General features: G+C 44.2%; 1 protein-coding gene across 1 annotated transcript in view; it reads right to left on the reverse strand.

Moving 5' to 3' along the window:
* Nucleotides 1-18,126, reverse strand: part of FAM135B (family with sequence similarity 135 member B) — a 176,999-nt gene that overhangs the window by 87,775 nt on the left and 71,098 nt on the right. Inside the window, exons 3-4 of the mRNA XM_061171622.1 lie at nucleotides 12,270-12,409; nucleotides 4,825-4,895 (exon numbers count right to left, since the gene is read on the reverse strand). Of these exons, the coding sequence (XP_061027605.1) occupies nucleotides 4,825-4,895; nucleotides 12,270-12,409 (211 nt within the window). The remainder of the gene's footprint in view (nucleotides 1-4,824; nucleotides 4,896-12,269; nucleotides 12,410-18,126) is intronic.

An 18,126-nucleotide genomic window follows, 5' to 3' on the forward strand; every position in this document is an offset into this window, starting at 1 on the left:
CCCCAAAGAATAATAACGAGTCTGATCAATTTCATCAAGGACTCCGCTACCTTCTCTCTAGCGTTTTGTAATTGGTATGTGTCTGATTCCCAAGAGATAAACCAGCTGGTAAGCAAAGCCTAACAGAGTCTTTGGTTGTAAAAATGGGGTTGATCTTTCTCTAAATAAAAGCCATCCAGGGCTCATCTCCTCCCCTGCACACCAATCACTCAGGCTCTCTGGGCGTCTCTGAACCAGAGCCCTTGGGAAACCTGGAAGGAGCATCTTCTGTGAGCAGAGCAGACGGCTCAGAGGACGTCCAGATGAGAAGCTGCTTCTTCCTCCACGGACGAGGAAAAGAGGCACAGAGAGAAGACAGTGAGGGGAGCAAACTCCCAAGACCCCACCCAATGGGCTTTGCTTTCTGGAAATCCTTGTCGCTTAGAGCTTGTGTGCAAATGCATGCCAGGTAAAAGAGCCAACTAAATCAGCGGAGCCCAGTGTGACTCCAAAATAGCCCACAAATGATGACCTCCTCTCTTACCAGGAAGAAGCCTGATGGGGAGGGGGCACAGAGTGTCCTCTCCTGAGTCTCAGGAAGTCATTAACATTCATATTCACTATCATTCTGACAACTGTTTATTGCGGCCTTACTGTGAACTGAACACGGCATTTTTTCCCTTAATGTGCTTGACAATCATATGAGGTATTAACTGATGTTATTCCGTTTATCGATGAGGAGGTAAAACCAACGTGAGTTAACTGATTTGTTCAAAGTCACAAGGCCAAACCGAAAAGCTGGGCCCAGGTCTGTCTGACTCCACAGTCTGTTCTACACTACTGCACATGATTACTTTGAATCCATTCAGACACAGTCTCCTGCAAATCATAGGACTATCCTTAGGGCTTGAACGACGGGGGGTGAAATACATGTCAGGGTAGCAAAGATGTCAAAAATGTTAACAAGAATTTAAGCCACTTTAATAGGTGTAAAGAATTCAGAATAGGGAGGTGATAGCTCTTTTGTGCCCTGAAATGAATAGAGCTAATGAATGGAGATAAAATACCAAATGTAAAACAGATAGCTAGTGGGAAGCAGCCACATAGCACAGGGAGATCAGCTCGGTGCTTTGTGACCACCTAGAGGGGTGGGATAGGGAGGGTGGGAGGGAGACACAAGAGGGAGGGGATATGGGGACGTATGTATATGTATAGCTGATTCACTTTGTTATACAGCAGAAACTAACTCACCATTGTAAAGCAATTATACTCCAATAAAGATGTTAAAAAAAAAACCTCAGTTCTGGGGGAGGGGGAGGTCTCAATTTAGAAAAAAAAAACATAGAGGTAAACTGGATAGCACTGAGAGGAAAATGCCTGGGTTCTTATAAAGGAACTAAAACCAGCAAAAAAATCAAACAAACAAAAAATGCAAAACACAGAGAAAGAGCCCTGGTGTTCAACTGAAGGGGAAGAGATGACTTAAATGACTTGTGTATCTGAACTGCGAACCAGACTGAGAATTTTGATGCGTGGTTACAAGGACTGAACTTGAGGGCAACTGAAGGAAGGCACAGAAGGATGACGTGTCCCTTGAAGTAAAGAGGAATTTCCTGATAGGCAGAACTGTCCAGGGACAGAATGGGATATAATGGGGAGACGTGCGCTCCTGTCTCTGTGCAAGCACATGTTCATGGGTCTTTGCAGAGTAGCAGGTTCACATGTGAGGTTAGACTAGAGCACTGTTTCTCACCCTCGGTGATACTGATCTTGGGGACTGAATGATGCTTTGTTGGGGAGCCGGGGTGCAGTCCTGTGCATTGTGGGATGTTTAGCAGCATCCCTGGACTCTACTCACTAGAAGCCAGTAGCACCCACCCACCCCCCCGTGTAACAATTTAAAATGTCCCCAGAAATGGCCAAATTTCCCTGGGGGACAGAACTGTCCCACCCACATTGAGAACCACTGGACGAGATAGAGCCCTTCTGCCCCTGACGTTAGATGCCATGCTTCTCTATTTTGATCCTGCTCAAGCCTAAATGGTTACAAAGAAGCTGACTGCCTGGGTCATGTTTCAAAGCCTAAAGTCCATCCCCAGGATGTGCTACAGATGTCTTGTCATCCTTAAACCCAATTTATGAAAATGAAAAAATATGGCATTTTCAATTCTTCCCCAGCCTCTGGCTTCCTGTTCCTGTTAGCTCATTGCATACTCCATGAAAACTCTCTGCTCTGATTGTTGTTAAGTGCTTTGTACTATAGGGAGGAAGTGACACATGGAAACTGGCCCCACTTGCATCTAGGAAGCCACGAAGAGGAAGAAGACACTGATCCGTGCCCTTGGCCTGGCTTAGGTATTACCTCTCTTAATCTTCATAACAGACCTATGAAGTACAGAATCTATAATGATGCCCATTTTATAAATGAGGCTACTGAGATTTAGAAAAGTGCAGGGATGCACCCAGTGTCTCATAGTCAATGAGCACAGAGCCTGTTGCTGAACTCCATACACTTTGTTTGGGCCAATCTCCTGTACACAGCCTCTCCATTAACTACTGTTTTGATGGTAAGAAGGCCACATTTATTATGTCCACCATAACTTATCATTGAGGCTGCCTGGAGAGCTGGGTAGGGAATGACTTCCAGGCTGGGTTTGGGATCAATGGCAGGGTTCTGTGATCAAATGGAAATGTCTACCATGGAGCTATGGATGAATACCTCTGGATGAAGGGGCAAAGGAAGATAGGGCAGGGGGTGTTAATAAAATTAATAAAATGAGTGAATGATAGAAATCCTAAATAGTTGAGACGGAATATGAGAGCAATAGAGACGAGGACTTCATTTCTGAGTTTATAGCTTAGAAAGAAGATCAGCCTCTTATGGGGCTTCTGAGTTCAATATGGTGCTAGAACAATAAGTCCTGGAGATGGTGTGAGGAACATAAGATTTCTCAAGCATCCACCATCCCACCAAGAGGTAAGCAGAAGTGATGAGAGAAGCAGGTGTCCAGAGGGGCTTGGGGTCCAGATAAAGACCCCAAATGTGAGGGATCTGTGATGTTGAGCCCAGACACAGTGGCAGGACCTTGCCTTGGACAGATCCTCCTGCCAGCCCAGAGATAAGGCGTGACCATCTACAATGCATACACATCAGCAGATGTCTATTCTCAAAGCACAGACACAATCAGGTTTCTGAGAGTTTAGTAGTGGTCCATCTGTGGTTCAGATCCCCTCTGATTCAATGCCCCGTGTTATGAAAACTCCCATAACAATCAGACACATCTCGGGGATGGGACAGTCCTTGGGGAGGGACCCAAAGTGCTAACAGTGACTCTGAAATTTGAAGGGGTTGGGGAACCATTCCGCCAGCCCTAGCCCCTTGGCCACCTGGTCTCCCATTCTCCACTGGAGAAGGTGAAGCATTTGCTGAAGAGGTTGTAGAGATCAGAAGTGAGGATTAACTTCCCAAAAGTGGTCAGACTGTGCTGAGATTCTGCTAATAGAACAGATGGAAAAGAAGGGCCTCCATTTTCACCTTAAGCTTAATGAGGGGAGTCTTCACGTGAGCATGCTCTGTGTCCCCTGGGGGAACACAGGCCCTGGTGCCTGACTTATCCTGCAAAGGCCCTCAGGAGAGAAGCTGAGGGTGGCTGGATTGGCCAAAGAAGAGTTAGCAGCTCTGGGGTGGGGGTCCCCACCAGTGTGAGATGAGGATGAAAGTGCTTGTGTCCATTATCCAAGAGCCAGATGTGCGTTCCTCGGAGAAGAATCTGCCAAAAGAGCTTCCTGCAAGGAGTGAATGACCCAACCACAGGAGGCATCACTATATCAAAGAACAGCAGAGGTTGGGGGAGAGGGAGACCGCCTAACGGGTATAGCTCCAAGGAAGGCACAAGGACACCCCAAGAGCAGAGAAAGCGGTGATTCAGCATCTACCACGTTAGGAGCCCTGCTTGCAACTGAACCCATCACGTATGACTCCCTGCCCCACCTGCAATCTCCTCCCTCCTCCTTGTGCCTGACCCTGCAAGACCCACACACCCCAGGGGGAAGACAGGAAGCTGTACCAAGCTGCTCACCATACCCAGTGGCTGCAGCAGGAGTTTCCCACCCCGAGAACGCCCGGAGCAGGGGTGCAGTGGAGCCAAGGGGCAGTGTCAATGCAAAGAAGTTATAAATTGGATGAGAGTTCGGAGCCTTGGTAATACATTCGACTGGACTTTTTCATACCTGAAAAAAGGACTATCTATTTATGACATGAAAGAACAGCCTGCGACACGACTGTTCACCCCAGGGTAGGAGGAAGAGGCCACCGAACCAGCTTAAAGGGAGAAGTTATGAGAAGGAGGAGGGTTGCTTCCTGCTTATTGAATCTGATAAGCAGGAAGATGATGGATTTTCAATGTACGTCAATGGATTTTCAATTTTCAGAAAGTTGAAACATCATAGCAGACATTCCGTGTAAAGATGAGGATCCCGGCCAGATCTCCTTTGATTCAGAAGGGGGCCTTGACATCTGCAGCCTCATACGGTCATTAATCTAAAGAGCTAATTAATACTGCATTGCAAGTGTACGGAGGCAGGTTCGGATATAAGAAGGTGCCAGTTCATGAAGCAGGAAGTCAGGAGTTCTCTGTGCCTGCAGCCTCTGAGCTGCCTGCCTAAAATGCATGCAGCTCTAAATGACCACATAGATATTCCTTGCCCTCGTTTCTGTAGCTGATCAAGAACCGGGTTTCTAAGGGATGTTCTGAGGTTCATGGCCATCAGGATACCTCAGGGCTGGAAAAGTGTTGGGCAAAGGAAACTCTATTATCATGATTCAAGGATTCCAAGGACACTCACTGTTGTTCACTGTCTGTAAAGTGCAAATCCACCTTGAGTTGGAAATCGACTTCACTTAGTGCCTCTTCCACCTAGAAGAGAAACAAAGTTTAAGGACTGCAGGAGTCATATCTGGTCCAAATGAAACACGTAGCCGGCCGGTTTCCCAAAGTTTAGAAGAAGAAGCTCACAGCAAAATTAATGTCATTTACGTGTAAAGCAGAATTTCCATGCATGTTCTGTGGAATTCTAGTTGAATGCGGTGCCTGTACTACATGGAAAGTAGAAGGAAGGGATTTATGTCAAATTTGGGGAAAAGCCAATTTGCAGGAAAAAAAATGTTAAGTGAGTTTTCTAGATTGCAGGACTTTTGAGCACTTTATTTCCAAAACAGATTTGACCTGGAATCCTCTGAAGCAGGACTGAAGTGTTCTGTGGCACCTGCTTTGGAAAGGTTGGAGCACTGAATTTTCAGAGAGGAAACCCCACTTGGCTAGAGACAGGAAAACGTTGGAGGTGGTGTTACTGCTGGCACCTCCGAGAGGCTGGCGCAATCCTTCAGGTTCATAGAAGAGGAAGCTGATGCTCAGAAAAGTCAAGTCACTTCCCAAGGCAGCTCAGCTTTACACGAAAGCGTATCCTTCACTTTTGTCTTGAGATGCATTACATCTAACCATTTATGCTTTCAGACACTTTAGCATTTCATGTCCTATCCATGACTGTTTCCATTCTTAGCTTTTAAAATAAAATCAGTTTTCATTAATTAGCATGGGAATCTATTTGTTCTACCTGCCAGCTTCTCAGGTACATCTAAAACACGGTAACCCACGCCTCTTCTTTTCCCAGACTTAACACTTCATCCCCACCTCCAGGAGTGTCACTTGCTAAGTACCGGATCTCGCTGATGTCCCTACTCAGGAAACCCAGGTAAGTATTGCACGCCTGGGACAGGGCATCATCTCCTCCCCACCGCCACGCGGGATGGACCCCTTCTCCTCTGTGACCCACAAAACCCTGTTGTTTTCCTATCTCAGCATTCAACACTTCCTATAAAATTGTCTCAGCTTTACAACTTTTGCGTTATAAGCCCATGAGACAAATATTAGCTGCAGACACCTTTTGTTTAGTCCTGATAGTATTTTTTACAATGTTTTGAACAAGTAGAAAACATTTAAAAATCAGGCAATTTCACATTTCCATTGCATGTTTCCAGCTTCTGAAAAAACAATCCATGGATCTGGCCATGCTGGGCTGGCATTCAGAAGCTCCATTTGGATCGGGCTCAGGGGACTCTGACAAAATCCATCTGACTGTGGCTAAATCCCCCCGGGCCATTTTCTTACCCAGTATCCCCTGTAATCTGGTATTATTAAGGGAGGGACTAGCCTTAATCCGTTCTGGATCCCCAGCTCCAGGAACAGGGTCCGGCCCACGGAAAGTATTCGTGTATCTTAAAGGATAAATAAAGCTCTTCTCCACCCCGCCACCACTCTTGGTTTTTGTTTCTTTGCAAGAATATCCTCATTCTGTAGGGATGGAAATCTCTTATCCAAAGGCCTCTTTGGAAACATGTTCCTGGTGAAGCATAACTCAGGCAGAGACATATGGATGGAATTTATCTTTAGCTCCCCAGGGTTTTAAAATTTGTTTTAAAAAAATTTTTTAAGCATTTAAAAGTTAACATTTTGCTCAATCCAAGCGCTATGAATAACTTCCTCTCCTAGCTTTGTTTTGCATAATCACTCACCCCGCTTCATACACACAGCCCAAGCACCACAGCCTCTTGTCACCAGTTCCTGGGAAATAAGACTGGCAGAGCAAGTCCTCCTAACCACCTCCAAGCATGCATTTGCCTACTTGACAAAAATTCGCTGTAAGCTCCAGTTTTAAACTTGCTGCAATTTCTTTGGAACAAGGAGAGAAATCCAGGCCCAAGATCAGCTGTGGCTAGATGGAGCCTGGCTATGACTTCACTGATGTCTCAATAAATCTTTAATTGCAAGATGCCCCAGAATGCAGTCACTGGTTTCTCTAACCACTCATTTTTCTTCATTGGCTGTTGGCTACCTGCCCCTTCCTCCAAACACACACATTCACACGTGCACGCACACACACGCACACACTCATGCACGCATGCCCTTCCATTGCCCTACCTTATTTTCATTAAAAGGATTGTTTCCTTTCAAGGGTGATTTTTTTTAATTGGAGTACAGTTGATTTACAGTGTTAATTTCTGCTGTACAGCAAAGTGATTCAGTTATGCATATATATGCATTCTTTTTTCATATTCTTTTCCATCATGGTTTATCACAAGTTATTGAATAGAGTTCCCTGTGCTCTACAGTACGACCTTGTTGTTTATCCATCCTATATACATCAGCTAACCTCAACCTCCCAGGTAGATGACTTTTTTAGCGTCGGGCATCAGTTTCATATAGTAGTGGAAATAAGAACAGCAGCTAGGATTTACAGAAGAGCTACTATGTAGCAGATACTACATAGGACAGCTACCACTGTCATATACTATCTTATTTAATGTGGATAAAACTGTGAATTAAGACATATTGGCCTCACTTATAAATGAAGAAATTGAGACTTGCTGTAGGAAAGTCACTTCCAAGGCTTAACTAGTTAGTGGCTCCAAAGCCCAGATTCAGTCAAGGGTTCCTCACTTCTTCAGCCTTTTCCCAGGGTCTCATCTGTGTTGTGGGTTGTACAGTCTCACACTAGCTGATTTCAACTCTGCTCATAACAGTAGTAACTCTTGTATCTTCTCCTCCTTTATGAACTTCTCTCCTGAGCTGCATCATAGCTGGGGAGATAAGAAAGCAGCTTTGGAAGTCAAGCTACATGGGTACAAAACTTGGCTCTCCATTTATTAAGTATCTGTGTGACCTTGGGCCAATCAACCTCTCTAGGTTTGTTTGTTTTTTCATCTGTAAAATGGGGGTGAAATGATTACACTTACCCCTTAGATCACTGCTATTGTGCGATTATGTAAGAAAATGCACATAAAGGGCTTAACACAGTGTGTGAACAAAGGCCATTCTCAACAAATATTAGTTATGATAGTTATTTCCAACTTACTATGGGCCTGACCACCTAAAGGACCCCTTCGTCCACTAACTCCACCCCCAGGCCTGCATACAGGTCACAAACACAGGCTTTGCGGTCAGACTGCCTGGGCTAGGTCTGGGCTGGGCTTAAGAATCTGCATTTTAAAAAAGTACTGCCAGGGGACTAGGACACAGTGCATCTAGGAATCATACTTTGAGAAATGCTTTTCTTTTTGGAGCCCATAAAAATGCAACCATCCCACTCCTTGGCATATATCCGGAGAAAACTCTTATTCGAAAAGATACATGCACCCCAATGTTCATAGCAGCACTATTCACAATAGCCAAGACATGGAAGCAATCTAAATGTCCATCGACAGGTGAATGGATAAAGATGTGGTATATATATATATACAATGGAATGTTACTCAGCCATAAAAAAGAGTGAAATATTGCCATTTGCAGCAACATGAATGCACCTAGGGATTATCATACTAAGTGAAGTCAGTCAGACAGAGAAAGACAAATACCGTAAGATATCACTTACATGTGGAATCTAAAATATGACTCAAGTGAATTTATTTACAAAACAGAAACAGACTCACAGACATAGAAAACAAACTTATGGTTACCAAAGGGGAAAGGGGTGGAGGAGGGATAAACTGAGAGTTTGGGATTAGCAGATGCAAACTACTATATATAAAATAGATAAACAACAAGGTCCTACTGTATAGTCCAGGGAACTATATTCAGTCTCCTGTAATAAATCATAATAGTGAGGAGTATGAAAAAGAATATATATATAACTGAATCTCTTTGCTGTACACCAGAAATTAACACAACATTGTAAATCAATTATACTTCAATTAAAAAATGCAACCTTGTCCACAAAGATTATTTTACGTAACCTGTTCCTCTTCCTCTTCAGGACATTAAGCATCTTGTTGCTAATAGCTGTATCTTCTCTGCCTTGCCTGCTGGGAAGCTCAGCACTGAATGTGTGGGCCAACATCTGCAAAGGTCCACAACTATGCTTGTGCATTTTGGTCTGTTACATTTAACTCAGGCTTTAGTTCCCTTTTGGGTTTTTCCTCTACTTTGGCTCACTCTATTGTTATTTTTTCCCTTTTACTACTCTGTGTATATTGTCAGCCTTCCCAAATCTTCTGGGGGGGTGTTACACAAAGTGTATATAAATAATATACCTATCCTACTCCACACTCCCTGATTCTTTGCAACTTTTATGAAAACATTTGTGCCTTAAGCTGTGATTAGTTCTGTCCATGGTCATCTTTTACATTTACTTGTGCACTAACTGTGTGGACTGAATCTTCTCCGTGTCTGCACTTCCCATAGCACAGGAAATGGTATGCTTGATGTGTTGGCATTGTATATGCCTGCCACTCACATTGATGGCTACGTATATGCAAGACCATGAACTCTGGCCAACTGGCTATACGGTGTTTTGGCTGCCATAAACAGATATTCACTAGAGCTGATGCATGTATTCCAGAGATACAGCTTTTATGAACTTATCCAATTAACTTTAATTGTCACTGATTTGGATGTAATGATTAACGATAACGTTGTTTGCTGCCAAATGGATTACCCCCAACGCAATAATAAATTATTAGCTTGTAGAGATAAGTGATTTTATATGCAGAAGAAAACAATATGTACCATAAGAACAAAGTCTTGTCCAAAATATGTACAAGACTACAACCCATGCTGGCAAACACACTCCTTGTTCAACCTCTGAACTATGGCTTGCTGCAAACTCGCGTGAGGCTAAACTTGAGTGTTGGGAAACATTAACCTTGAAAAGCTTTAAACTGTTAGGGGCAGGAGGAAGAGTCTGATGGAATTAAGATGGAATAATGACCAAGAGACCTGAGTAATGTCCAAACCCAGCCTCCAGTCACAACCGTTCTGCCCAGGAAGGTCTTTGAGATCAACGCGCCAAAGGACAACGGCCCATGAGAAATCAAGTGACTTTCTCTTAGTAGAGTTCGGGGAAGCTGAGCTTGTGCATGAAGCCCAACTGGGAGTGCCTTAACCCTCAAAACCAGCTCCAGTATCTTTTCCTAAACTACCTGTGTCCACCAGAGTCCAGTAAAGAAGTAGATGATGCACTCAGTTCATTAAAAAGAGTTGATTTACGAAGGTGTGGGGAGAACTTAGGGAAAGCAACCAATGATGATGGCTGGGTACCTGGGGTTAGTCACAGCAGGACTCCTCACCACCTCCCCATTCCCACCTCAGGGCCTTTGTCCTAGCTGTGCCCTCCTCCCGGGATGCCTGGCCCCTCCTCAGCATGTGGTCTCAGCTCAGTGTTGGCTGCTCAGGGAGCTCTCCTGTCTGTCTCTTCCCCTCCAGGAAGTAATCGCCATCTCGTGTGAAGGCTGTGTTGAAGCTGAGCTCTTGGAAATCTGAGTATCCATCAGGAGGCAGCATCAAGTCTCGCAGAGTGGGCCTGCCGTGAGTTCTCTTCCACTTTGGGCCCAGCTGTAGTTTCACAGGACCTCCAACAGGGGTGAAAATTCCTACTCTTATTACCTTTGTGAGTGTATCTCATGGATGAGAGAGCTGAGCGAGAAGCAGTGGGAAGGCTCAGCGACAGAATATACAGGATGTATGTATTTGATCGCATGGTGATGTATTGATCTCATGTTAAAACATAAGCTCTCAGACACCAGGGATATTTTCTTGTTCATGATTTTTATCTCTAGCCCATAGTAGGTGCTCAACAGATCTTTGATGAATGGATGGATTCATAAATGAAGAAACAGTGACAGCTTTTCACGTGTAGCCACACAGGGGCACTCATCACTACCTCAAGCATAAAAGATGTGGACAAAAAGCCATGGGAGGGACTTCCCTGGTGGTCCAGTGGTTAAGACTCCGTGCTCCCAATGCAGGGGGCCTGGGTTCGATCCCTGGTCAGGGAACTAGATCTCGCATGCTGCAACTAAAAGATCCTGCATGCTGCAACTGAAGATCCCCTGCACGGCAGCAAAGATCCCAGATGCCGCAACTAAGACCTGGCTCAGCCAAATAAATAAATAAATATATATTTTTTAAAAGTCAGCTGAATACAAAACTTAAAAAAAAAAAAAAGCCATAGGACATGAGAGGAGTATTAGATGGCCAGTAGGAGTCGTTGTGCATGCTATAATGCCTGTAGGGGATGCCCGTAGGGGACACGTCTCTGATTAGGCTCTCCTAAAGTAGGAGTATACTTCCACATCTTTAAAGATACTCTAGCAGGGAATGACCAGCTGGAATGCGGTAATGGGGATTCGAGGTGGGGCTGGGGGAGTGAGAAAAACGGTTTAGACGTCAGATATTCTTTTGAAACATCTGATTTTTTTTAAAGGTACAAGTGATTTTTTTTATTTTTTATTTTTTGGATTTTTTTGGAGTCTAGTTGATTTACAATGTTGTGTTAGTTTCAGGTGTACAGCTAAGTGAATCAGTTATACATATACATATAGCCACTCTTTTTTAGATTCTTTTCCCATATAGGTCATTACAGAGTATCAAGTAGAGTTCCCTGTGCTATACAGTAGGTCCTTATTAGTTATCTATTTAATATATAGTAGTGTGTATATGTCAATCCCAACCTCCCAATTTGTCCCTCCTTCCCCTTTCCCCCCAGTAACCATAAATTTTGAAACATCTGATGTTAATATCAGGTTACTGTCAGATGTTAATCTCATAAATAGGAAATGTTCAATCAACTTTCTCCAAGGCCTCTGGGCCTTGACTCATGCCTCTGGGCCTTGACTCATCCCCCCTGTACGGGATGCCCTTCCTCTTTCTTAGTCTGATGAACTCTTAGTCCCAGCATCTCAAAGCCAGCTCCTTTGTGAAGCCGTTGATGTCCTCCCACAGAGCTCATCTCCAACCTTGGTGCCCCGTGTTCTTTTGCACATGCAGCTGGCACAGTGCATTTCAGTTACCAGTGCCTGTCTGTATATCTGTTTTTCTGATGAAGGATCCATCCTTTGAGGGATCGGTCCTGCTGCCTTCTTCAGCTTTGTCCATCATCCGAGGGCCCGCCCCAAGCCCTGCACAAAGCAGAGGCTCATCAAACACCTGCCGATTGACCTGTTGACGGAGGCCCAGAAAGACGAGCAAATGGGCAAAGGAGGAATGAGTAAGACAGTCAGCAAGTTAGTCAATGGGACCCGCTTGGAACATGAAACAAGCAAGTATATGAACGAAAGCATGAGTACAAAGAGGAATAAATCAGGAAGTGCAGGAATGCTCTGAAATCACCAGTCCCGATCTGTCAGATTTCACAGCAAATGTACAACGTCTCCTTCACGTCCCATTCTCCTCGCACTGGATACAAAAGGCACAAGAGGGAACAGCCATTTGTGGCTGGTGGAAGATTCCGGGACTTACCCTTTCACCATCTAAGAGCAAATGAGCTCGGAAGATCACGGCATCGCTGATGGGCACCTCTTCGTTCCTGTATAAGATCTGAAAGACTCGGCTGTGCACGGTGCTCTCGTGGACACAGGCTGAGTGCAGGCTGCCGCTGTCTGCAAAACAAGAACCAGTAGGAGTTCATGACTCCCGTCCTGCCCTGGACCTGCAGCCTCCTTGGGGGTCAGTCCAGCTCAAGGCAAACAGTGGCCCCCAAACTGCATTCCAATTCCCAAAGACCAAAAGCCACAGATGAATGTGATTCCATCACAGAAGATTTATGGTCACTGAATCGGGCTGGCATCTCAGAAAGAACCTTCTTCAGTCCTTTCTAAGTCATAGGATCTTGGCTAAATCACTTGTCATGCAGTGGGCAGTGCTCCTTGGCTGGAAATTAGTACCTGCTAAATTCTTTACCTGCTCACATACCCCCTCCTTCATAAAGCCTTCCGTAATCCCCCTCTCCTGAAAATAATGAGGAGAAAAGCAGAGATAAAAACAGAAATTGGCCTTCTACAAGGATATCCTAGCGTCCACAGAATCTCTCTCTCCTGAAAGTGTTGTTTGCACAGCACATAGGAAGGATGCTGTGTCTTGAGTTTTAGATAAATGTGCTAATTCTAATTACATTAGATATCCAGTTTTTTAAGGAACTTGTTCAATCCGATGTCTTCCAGTGCATTCTAGATGTACCCTAATCCCTAAACATTGTCTCAAGGTTAAGTTGAATTCCAGGAAGATAAACCTACTCAAGGAGGTTAAGAGATCTTCCTGCATCCACTGACCAGGGTTACTATGACGAGAAAATGGGTGAATTCTTCCAAATCACTTAACACACAAACTGCAGAGTTGGAAAAATATAGAAACCTTCTAAAATAAATAATGGTACTATTTATATAATATAAAGCAAAGATAACTCATTCATAATAATGGCCAAGTGGTATTTCACAGCTTCCAAAGTGCTTTTCAAATGTGTTTCTTTCCTTAATCCTCACAGAAAATTGCTAGGGTAAGTTTTCACCACAGATGAAGAGACCAAGCCTCAAAGAAGAGGAGGGAGGTGTCATGACAGTCGCTATACGAGGAGGCGCTGTGTGGATTCATTCTCACATCCACCTACTTAACAACTGAGAAAAGACGTCTTGGGTGAATGAATAAAATGCACCCATTTCCTAGCAAAAGACAGGTATGCTATAAAGCTCTACTGAAAAACGGAAATAGTGTGATTGCAAAGGGAAGCAAGAAAATTTTTTAAAAAGCCCAACCAGCAAAGGAAAACGGCTTGAGTGCCTTGTGCAGTGTCCCCAGCTGGCTGGAACAGTCCCTTGGAAACAGGGACAAAGGGTTACTGTCACCTCCCCACGCACAGTGACACTTAACACCTGCATTGTAGCTTCAGAGTAGGGAAAAAGAAATGTAAAATCCCAGGTCGTTTCCAAGGCTGCACAGATGTTCATGCTCCAATTTGCACTTCATCGTGAAGGAAATAAAATTTCTGGCCTGACACAGCCCTACTTAGACCTGTTGGATTCAAATTGATGTGGCTTTTCCACAGAAGTGATCCTTGCGTGCAAATGCCCTTCAGTTTTTATTTGCTGCACCAGCCCTTTTTCTATCACTGTCAAGGCCTGGTTGATCTATAAGCCAGACTGACAACGTGGCAGAGGATGGATGGGGTAAATACTCTGAAGGTCAGAGCAATACTGAGCCGTCTAGGACCTGGAGGGACAGCCAGCAAAACAGTTCAATCACCTGCCTTCTTGGGCAAGTGACATCACTCCTTGTAGCAGCAGCTTTCCATGTGAAAAATGGGCATCTCCACACACTGACCTTCTGGGATCAGCGTAGACAGAAGAGGATAAAATAAATCAAGATCTGAAGATCAAACATGTCCTAGGCATGCAAAATGCAGTAGGATGACTTTCTCATTGTGTTTCGAGAAAGGTCGTAGCACTTTCTGTTGAATACGTTTCCACCGGCTACATATCTATGGGAGACTGAGCTCCTCTGATTTTGAGATTGACAAACTAGATCACAGGACTCAGCAGTATTTACAGAAGATCGTGGCATCCCAAGGTGCCCCATTAAGCCCAGGATAAGGCATTTCTGATGCCCTGTGGGACTTTCTGTGGCATTTTCTCATCACTAGTAAGTAGGGCACAAAGGAAGGTTCACTGATCACAAGACACCCTCTGGGGTTGTGGGCATCACTGGGACAGCGCCTGCCTGCTTTGTTCCCACTGGGATTCTCCCTTCTTCAACAATGACAGCCCACACTTGGACACCTTGCTCATTATCCTGGCTCTCTTCCTGACATTCTGAAGGAAAGCCTCCTTTCCTCCCCTCAGCAAGGCCACTTCCTGAACTTTCTATGACTGGCTCATTTGCAGGACCTTCCTTGGCAGACAGAGGGCGCTCGTTCACACCTCGTTCTCCTCACCCTCTTACGCACCAGGTTCTGGGCACCTAGAGGTGAGGGCAGTGCCTGCTGTCTCTACTCTGAAAAGACCTTGCTCATACCTTGGGAGGCTGCCACTTCCTAGCAGTGGGGTAAAAAGCCACTTCTCTCTTTAGACTCCTTTTTTGTTGTTGTTGTTGTTGAAATCACAAACTCATCTTTTTTTTTTTTAATCCTTTTGTAATTTTACATTGGTGAAAAGAACATGTCTTGGTATATCCCAAGTGTTATTTCAAATATTCTGACACTTTTTTTTTCTTAATGTTATTGGAGTATGGTTGATTTACAATGTTGTGTTAGTTTCAGGTGTACAGCAAAGTGATTCAGTCATATATATACATACATTCCTTCTTTTTCAGATTCTTTTCCCATATAGGTTATTATAGAACATTGAGTTCCTTGTGCTGTACTGTAGGTTCCCACTGGTTATCCATTCTATATATAGTAGTGTGTGTAAATTAATCCCAAGCTCCTAATTTATCCCCCCCTTTGTTTACCCTTTGGTAACCATAAGTTTTTGAAATCTGTGAGTCTGTTTCTGTTTTGTAAATAAGTTCATTTATATCATTTTTAATTAGATTCCACATATGAGTGATATTATATATTTGTCTTTCCCTGTCTGACTTACTTCACTATTTACAATAGCCAAGTCACAGAAACAACCTAAATGTCCACTGACAGAGGAATGGATAAAGAAGATGTGGTATATATATATATATATACACACATATATATATAATGAAATATTACTCAGCCATTAAAAAAGAATGAAATGATGCCATTTGCAGCAACATGGATAGACCTCGAGATTATCTTTAGACTGTTTTCACTTATTGTTTGGAGACCAGACCAGTGGTCCAATGAGAAGGTGTAGATTAGTCTTCCTAAATATGTCTTCTTTTGTATGTGTCAGGGTTGATACCATGGATGAGTATCTGAAAGGAGAGTTAGAACTTTGAGGGAAAACAAGTCTGATGGAAAGAAGGTGGGAGGGGCAAGAGAAGGGGATAGAAGGAAGAGGAGGGGAGTAGGAAAAAGGGAGCAGAGCAGATGAGAGAGAGGAGCTCTTCAGTGGCTCCCATTGTCCAAACAGTTTAATCTGGAACTTCAAACCAGAAAGCAAGGGTAAAAAACTTCTAGGTTCTGCTGCCTCTTTCCCCTCAAATGAGTGATACCAATACTTTGCATATCTATGTGCCTCTAAATGCTTACAACTCAAGTTACCTTCCCTCTGCTGAGAGCCCCCAGAGGGCTCCGTGAGCACAGATTACAAAGCACAGGTGCTGCTTCTCTGACATGGACCCTCTACCCCAGAGTCCAAGCCAGGGAGCTCTCATGGGCATTGACTTGTAGACTGAATCTCACTCCCACTCTGGGAACATGGCCATGGCTCTGCCAGTACACAGGAGCTCCCCAGAGAATCAGGTTTGTGCTAAGCAGTCAAAACTCTAGGGGACCCCTTCCAGCTCTCCAGGCCTGAGGACGGCTGGGTGAGGTCTGGGCTATTTGAAAACAAAGATTCTAAGAAGCTATCACAACGTTTCTTCGAACCCACGCCACATTCATATGGGAGAACCTTCCAAAACATTAGAGTTCATGGAAGTTGAAAAAGCCAAATCAGATTATGAGCAACTCAAGGTCAGAACCTTGGAGTTTCTATGGTTTAGAACAGGATCTCCTTCAGCAAAGCAAAAATAGGTGTCCTAGACTTGCCCCACTACTTTCTCGCTATGTGGCCTTGGGCAGGACAGTAAATAGCAGCTTAAGTGAAGCAAGAGTCACGCCCAGCTTATTTTATGTGATGAATGTCAGGCTCAGATGAGATGAGAACTAAAGAGGTGTATGTATAACTGTGAAATTCTCAAATCCCAAGCAGATTTCCTGGTAAGATGAAGATGATAACGATGATGACTCTTTACACTAGATAACTGTCTGGCTATTTCTAGGAACAGGACAGACAGAAAGTCACCTTGAAGCCAAGGTTGATTATTGTTTCTAACTGTTTCAAAGAGTAGGCAGAAGAAAAAAGCCACCTGAAGCAGGTGTTCACTGTTTTTCCAGGGAATGAGCAGAGTGACCTTCAGTATCACATAAGCTTTGTCAGACTGGTAAGGCCACTGCACACTCACTGCCAGGGCAGAGAGGTGCGGCATGACCTTCTGTGACTCCATCAAGGCAGCTACCTTTCCTGGAGACGCTATCACAGGAGTACAGGTGGAAGAGTCTGCTTCGAGACAGGAGGAAATTCTGGGAGCAAAGAGACCAAGATCTTGATGACTTTTTCTGGAGTTTGGAAGTTGGGGAGGTCTGTTACACTGGGACAGACTTTTCCTGATGTAGGAGGTATTAACATACCGTGTGGATCAGGCATGGAAAACTTGTTCCTGGAAGTAGAAGGACTTTGAAGAAAGCTGGGGCCTGAAATGATGACTCTGGATGTTGCCCACGGGCAAGGGGTTTATAAGCAGAAGGTTGATTTTGTTACACGGGGACCTGAAAAGCTCTATGGACCCATCTATCCCGGCACAAAGGCTGTGCTTTGTAGAGCAATGGCATTGGGGTTCCGAGGCTTGTGCCCCCGAGGTCTGTAGGGATGCTTGTGGAAGCAAGTTACCGTTGAGAGGACGAGCCTTCTCAGAACTCTAGAGAATCACCTTCAACGGAGCTCTGGCACGGCCACGAGAAGCCCAGAGCAAGGGACCAAGCAACCCAGTTTTCTCCTAGCCTGGCATTCAGAAAAGGACCCTGGTCCACTGTGGAATCTCAGAGTTTCTTGGACAATTTGAGACGGGGGAGGCATGCTGGCAGGTCTGCCAACAGGGCATTTAGAGACACAAGCCCGTTTGTAGAATATCCAAAGAGTCGTGAACATACTGGCACCTTCAATTTTTGAAGCGCATCAGATGGATGATACATCAATAAAGGGCTGCATTTTAGTTGTCATTTTTATTGCCATTTGAAAGAAAGCGAATGTTTTTCTTACTTTCTACTTGACCCTTCTGTACATGGAATATTGAATATGTTGTTTTAGTGCCCATAGAGATGAGTGTAAGCCTTAACCATAACTCCAGATTAATATGTTTCTATGGGTTTTGCTATAAAATATATTAATTAATTCATGAAATTCTTATGAATCACCTGCTATGCATCAAGTCATAGAGGCAAAAAAAAAAAAAACAGATTCATTAATCAACAATCATAGGGTTCCTTCATAGAGAACAGACCTGTGGTTGCTAAGGGGGAGGGGGAGTGGGGAAGGGATGTACTGGGAGTTTGGAACTGGCAGATGCAAACTATTGTCTATAGAATGGATAAACAACAAGGTCCTACTGTACAGCACAGGGAACTATATTCAATATCCTGTGATAAACCATA

This window comes from Eubalaena glacialis, chromosome 17, assembly GCF_028564815.1.
Source record: "Eubalaena glacialis isolate mEubGla1 chromosome 17, mEubGla1.1.hap2.+ XY, whole genome shotgun sequence".
NCBI classification, from domain to species: Eukaryota; Metazoa; Chordata; class Mammalia; order Artiodactyla; family Balaenidae; genus Eubalaena; species Eubalaena glacialis.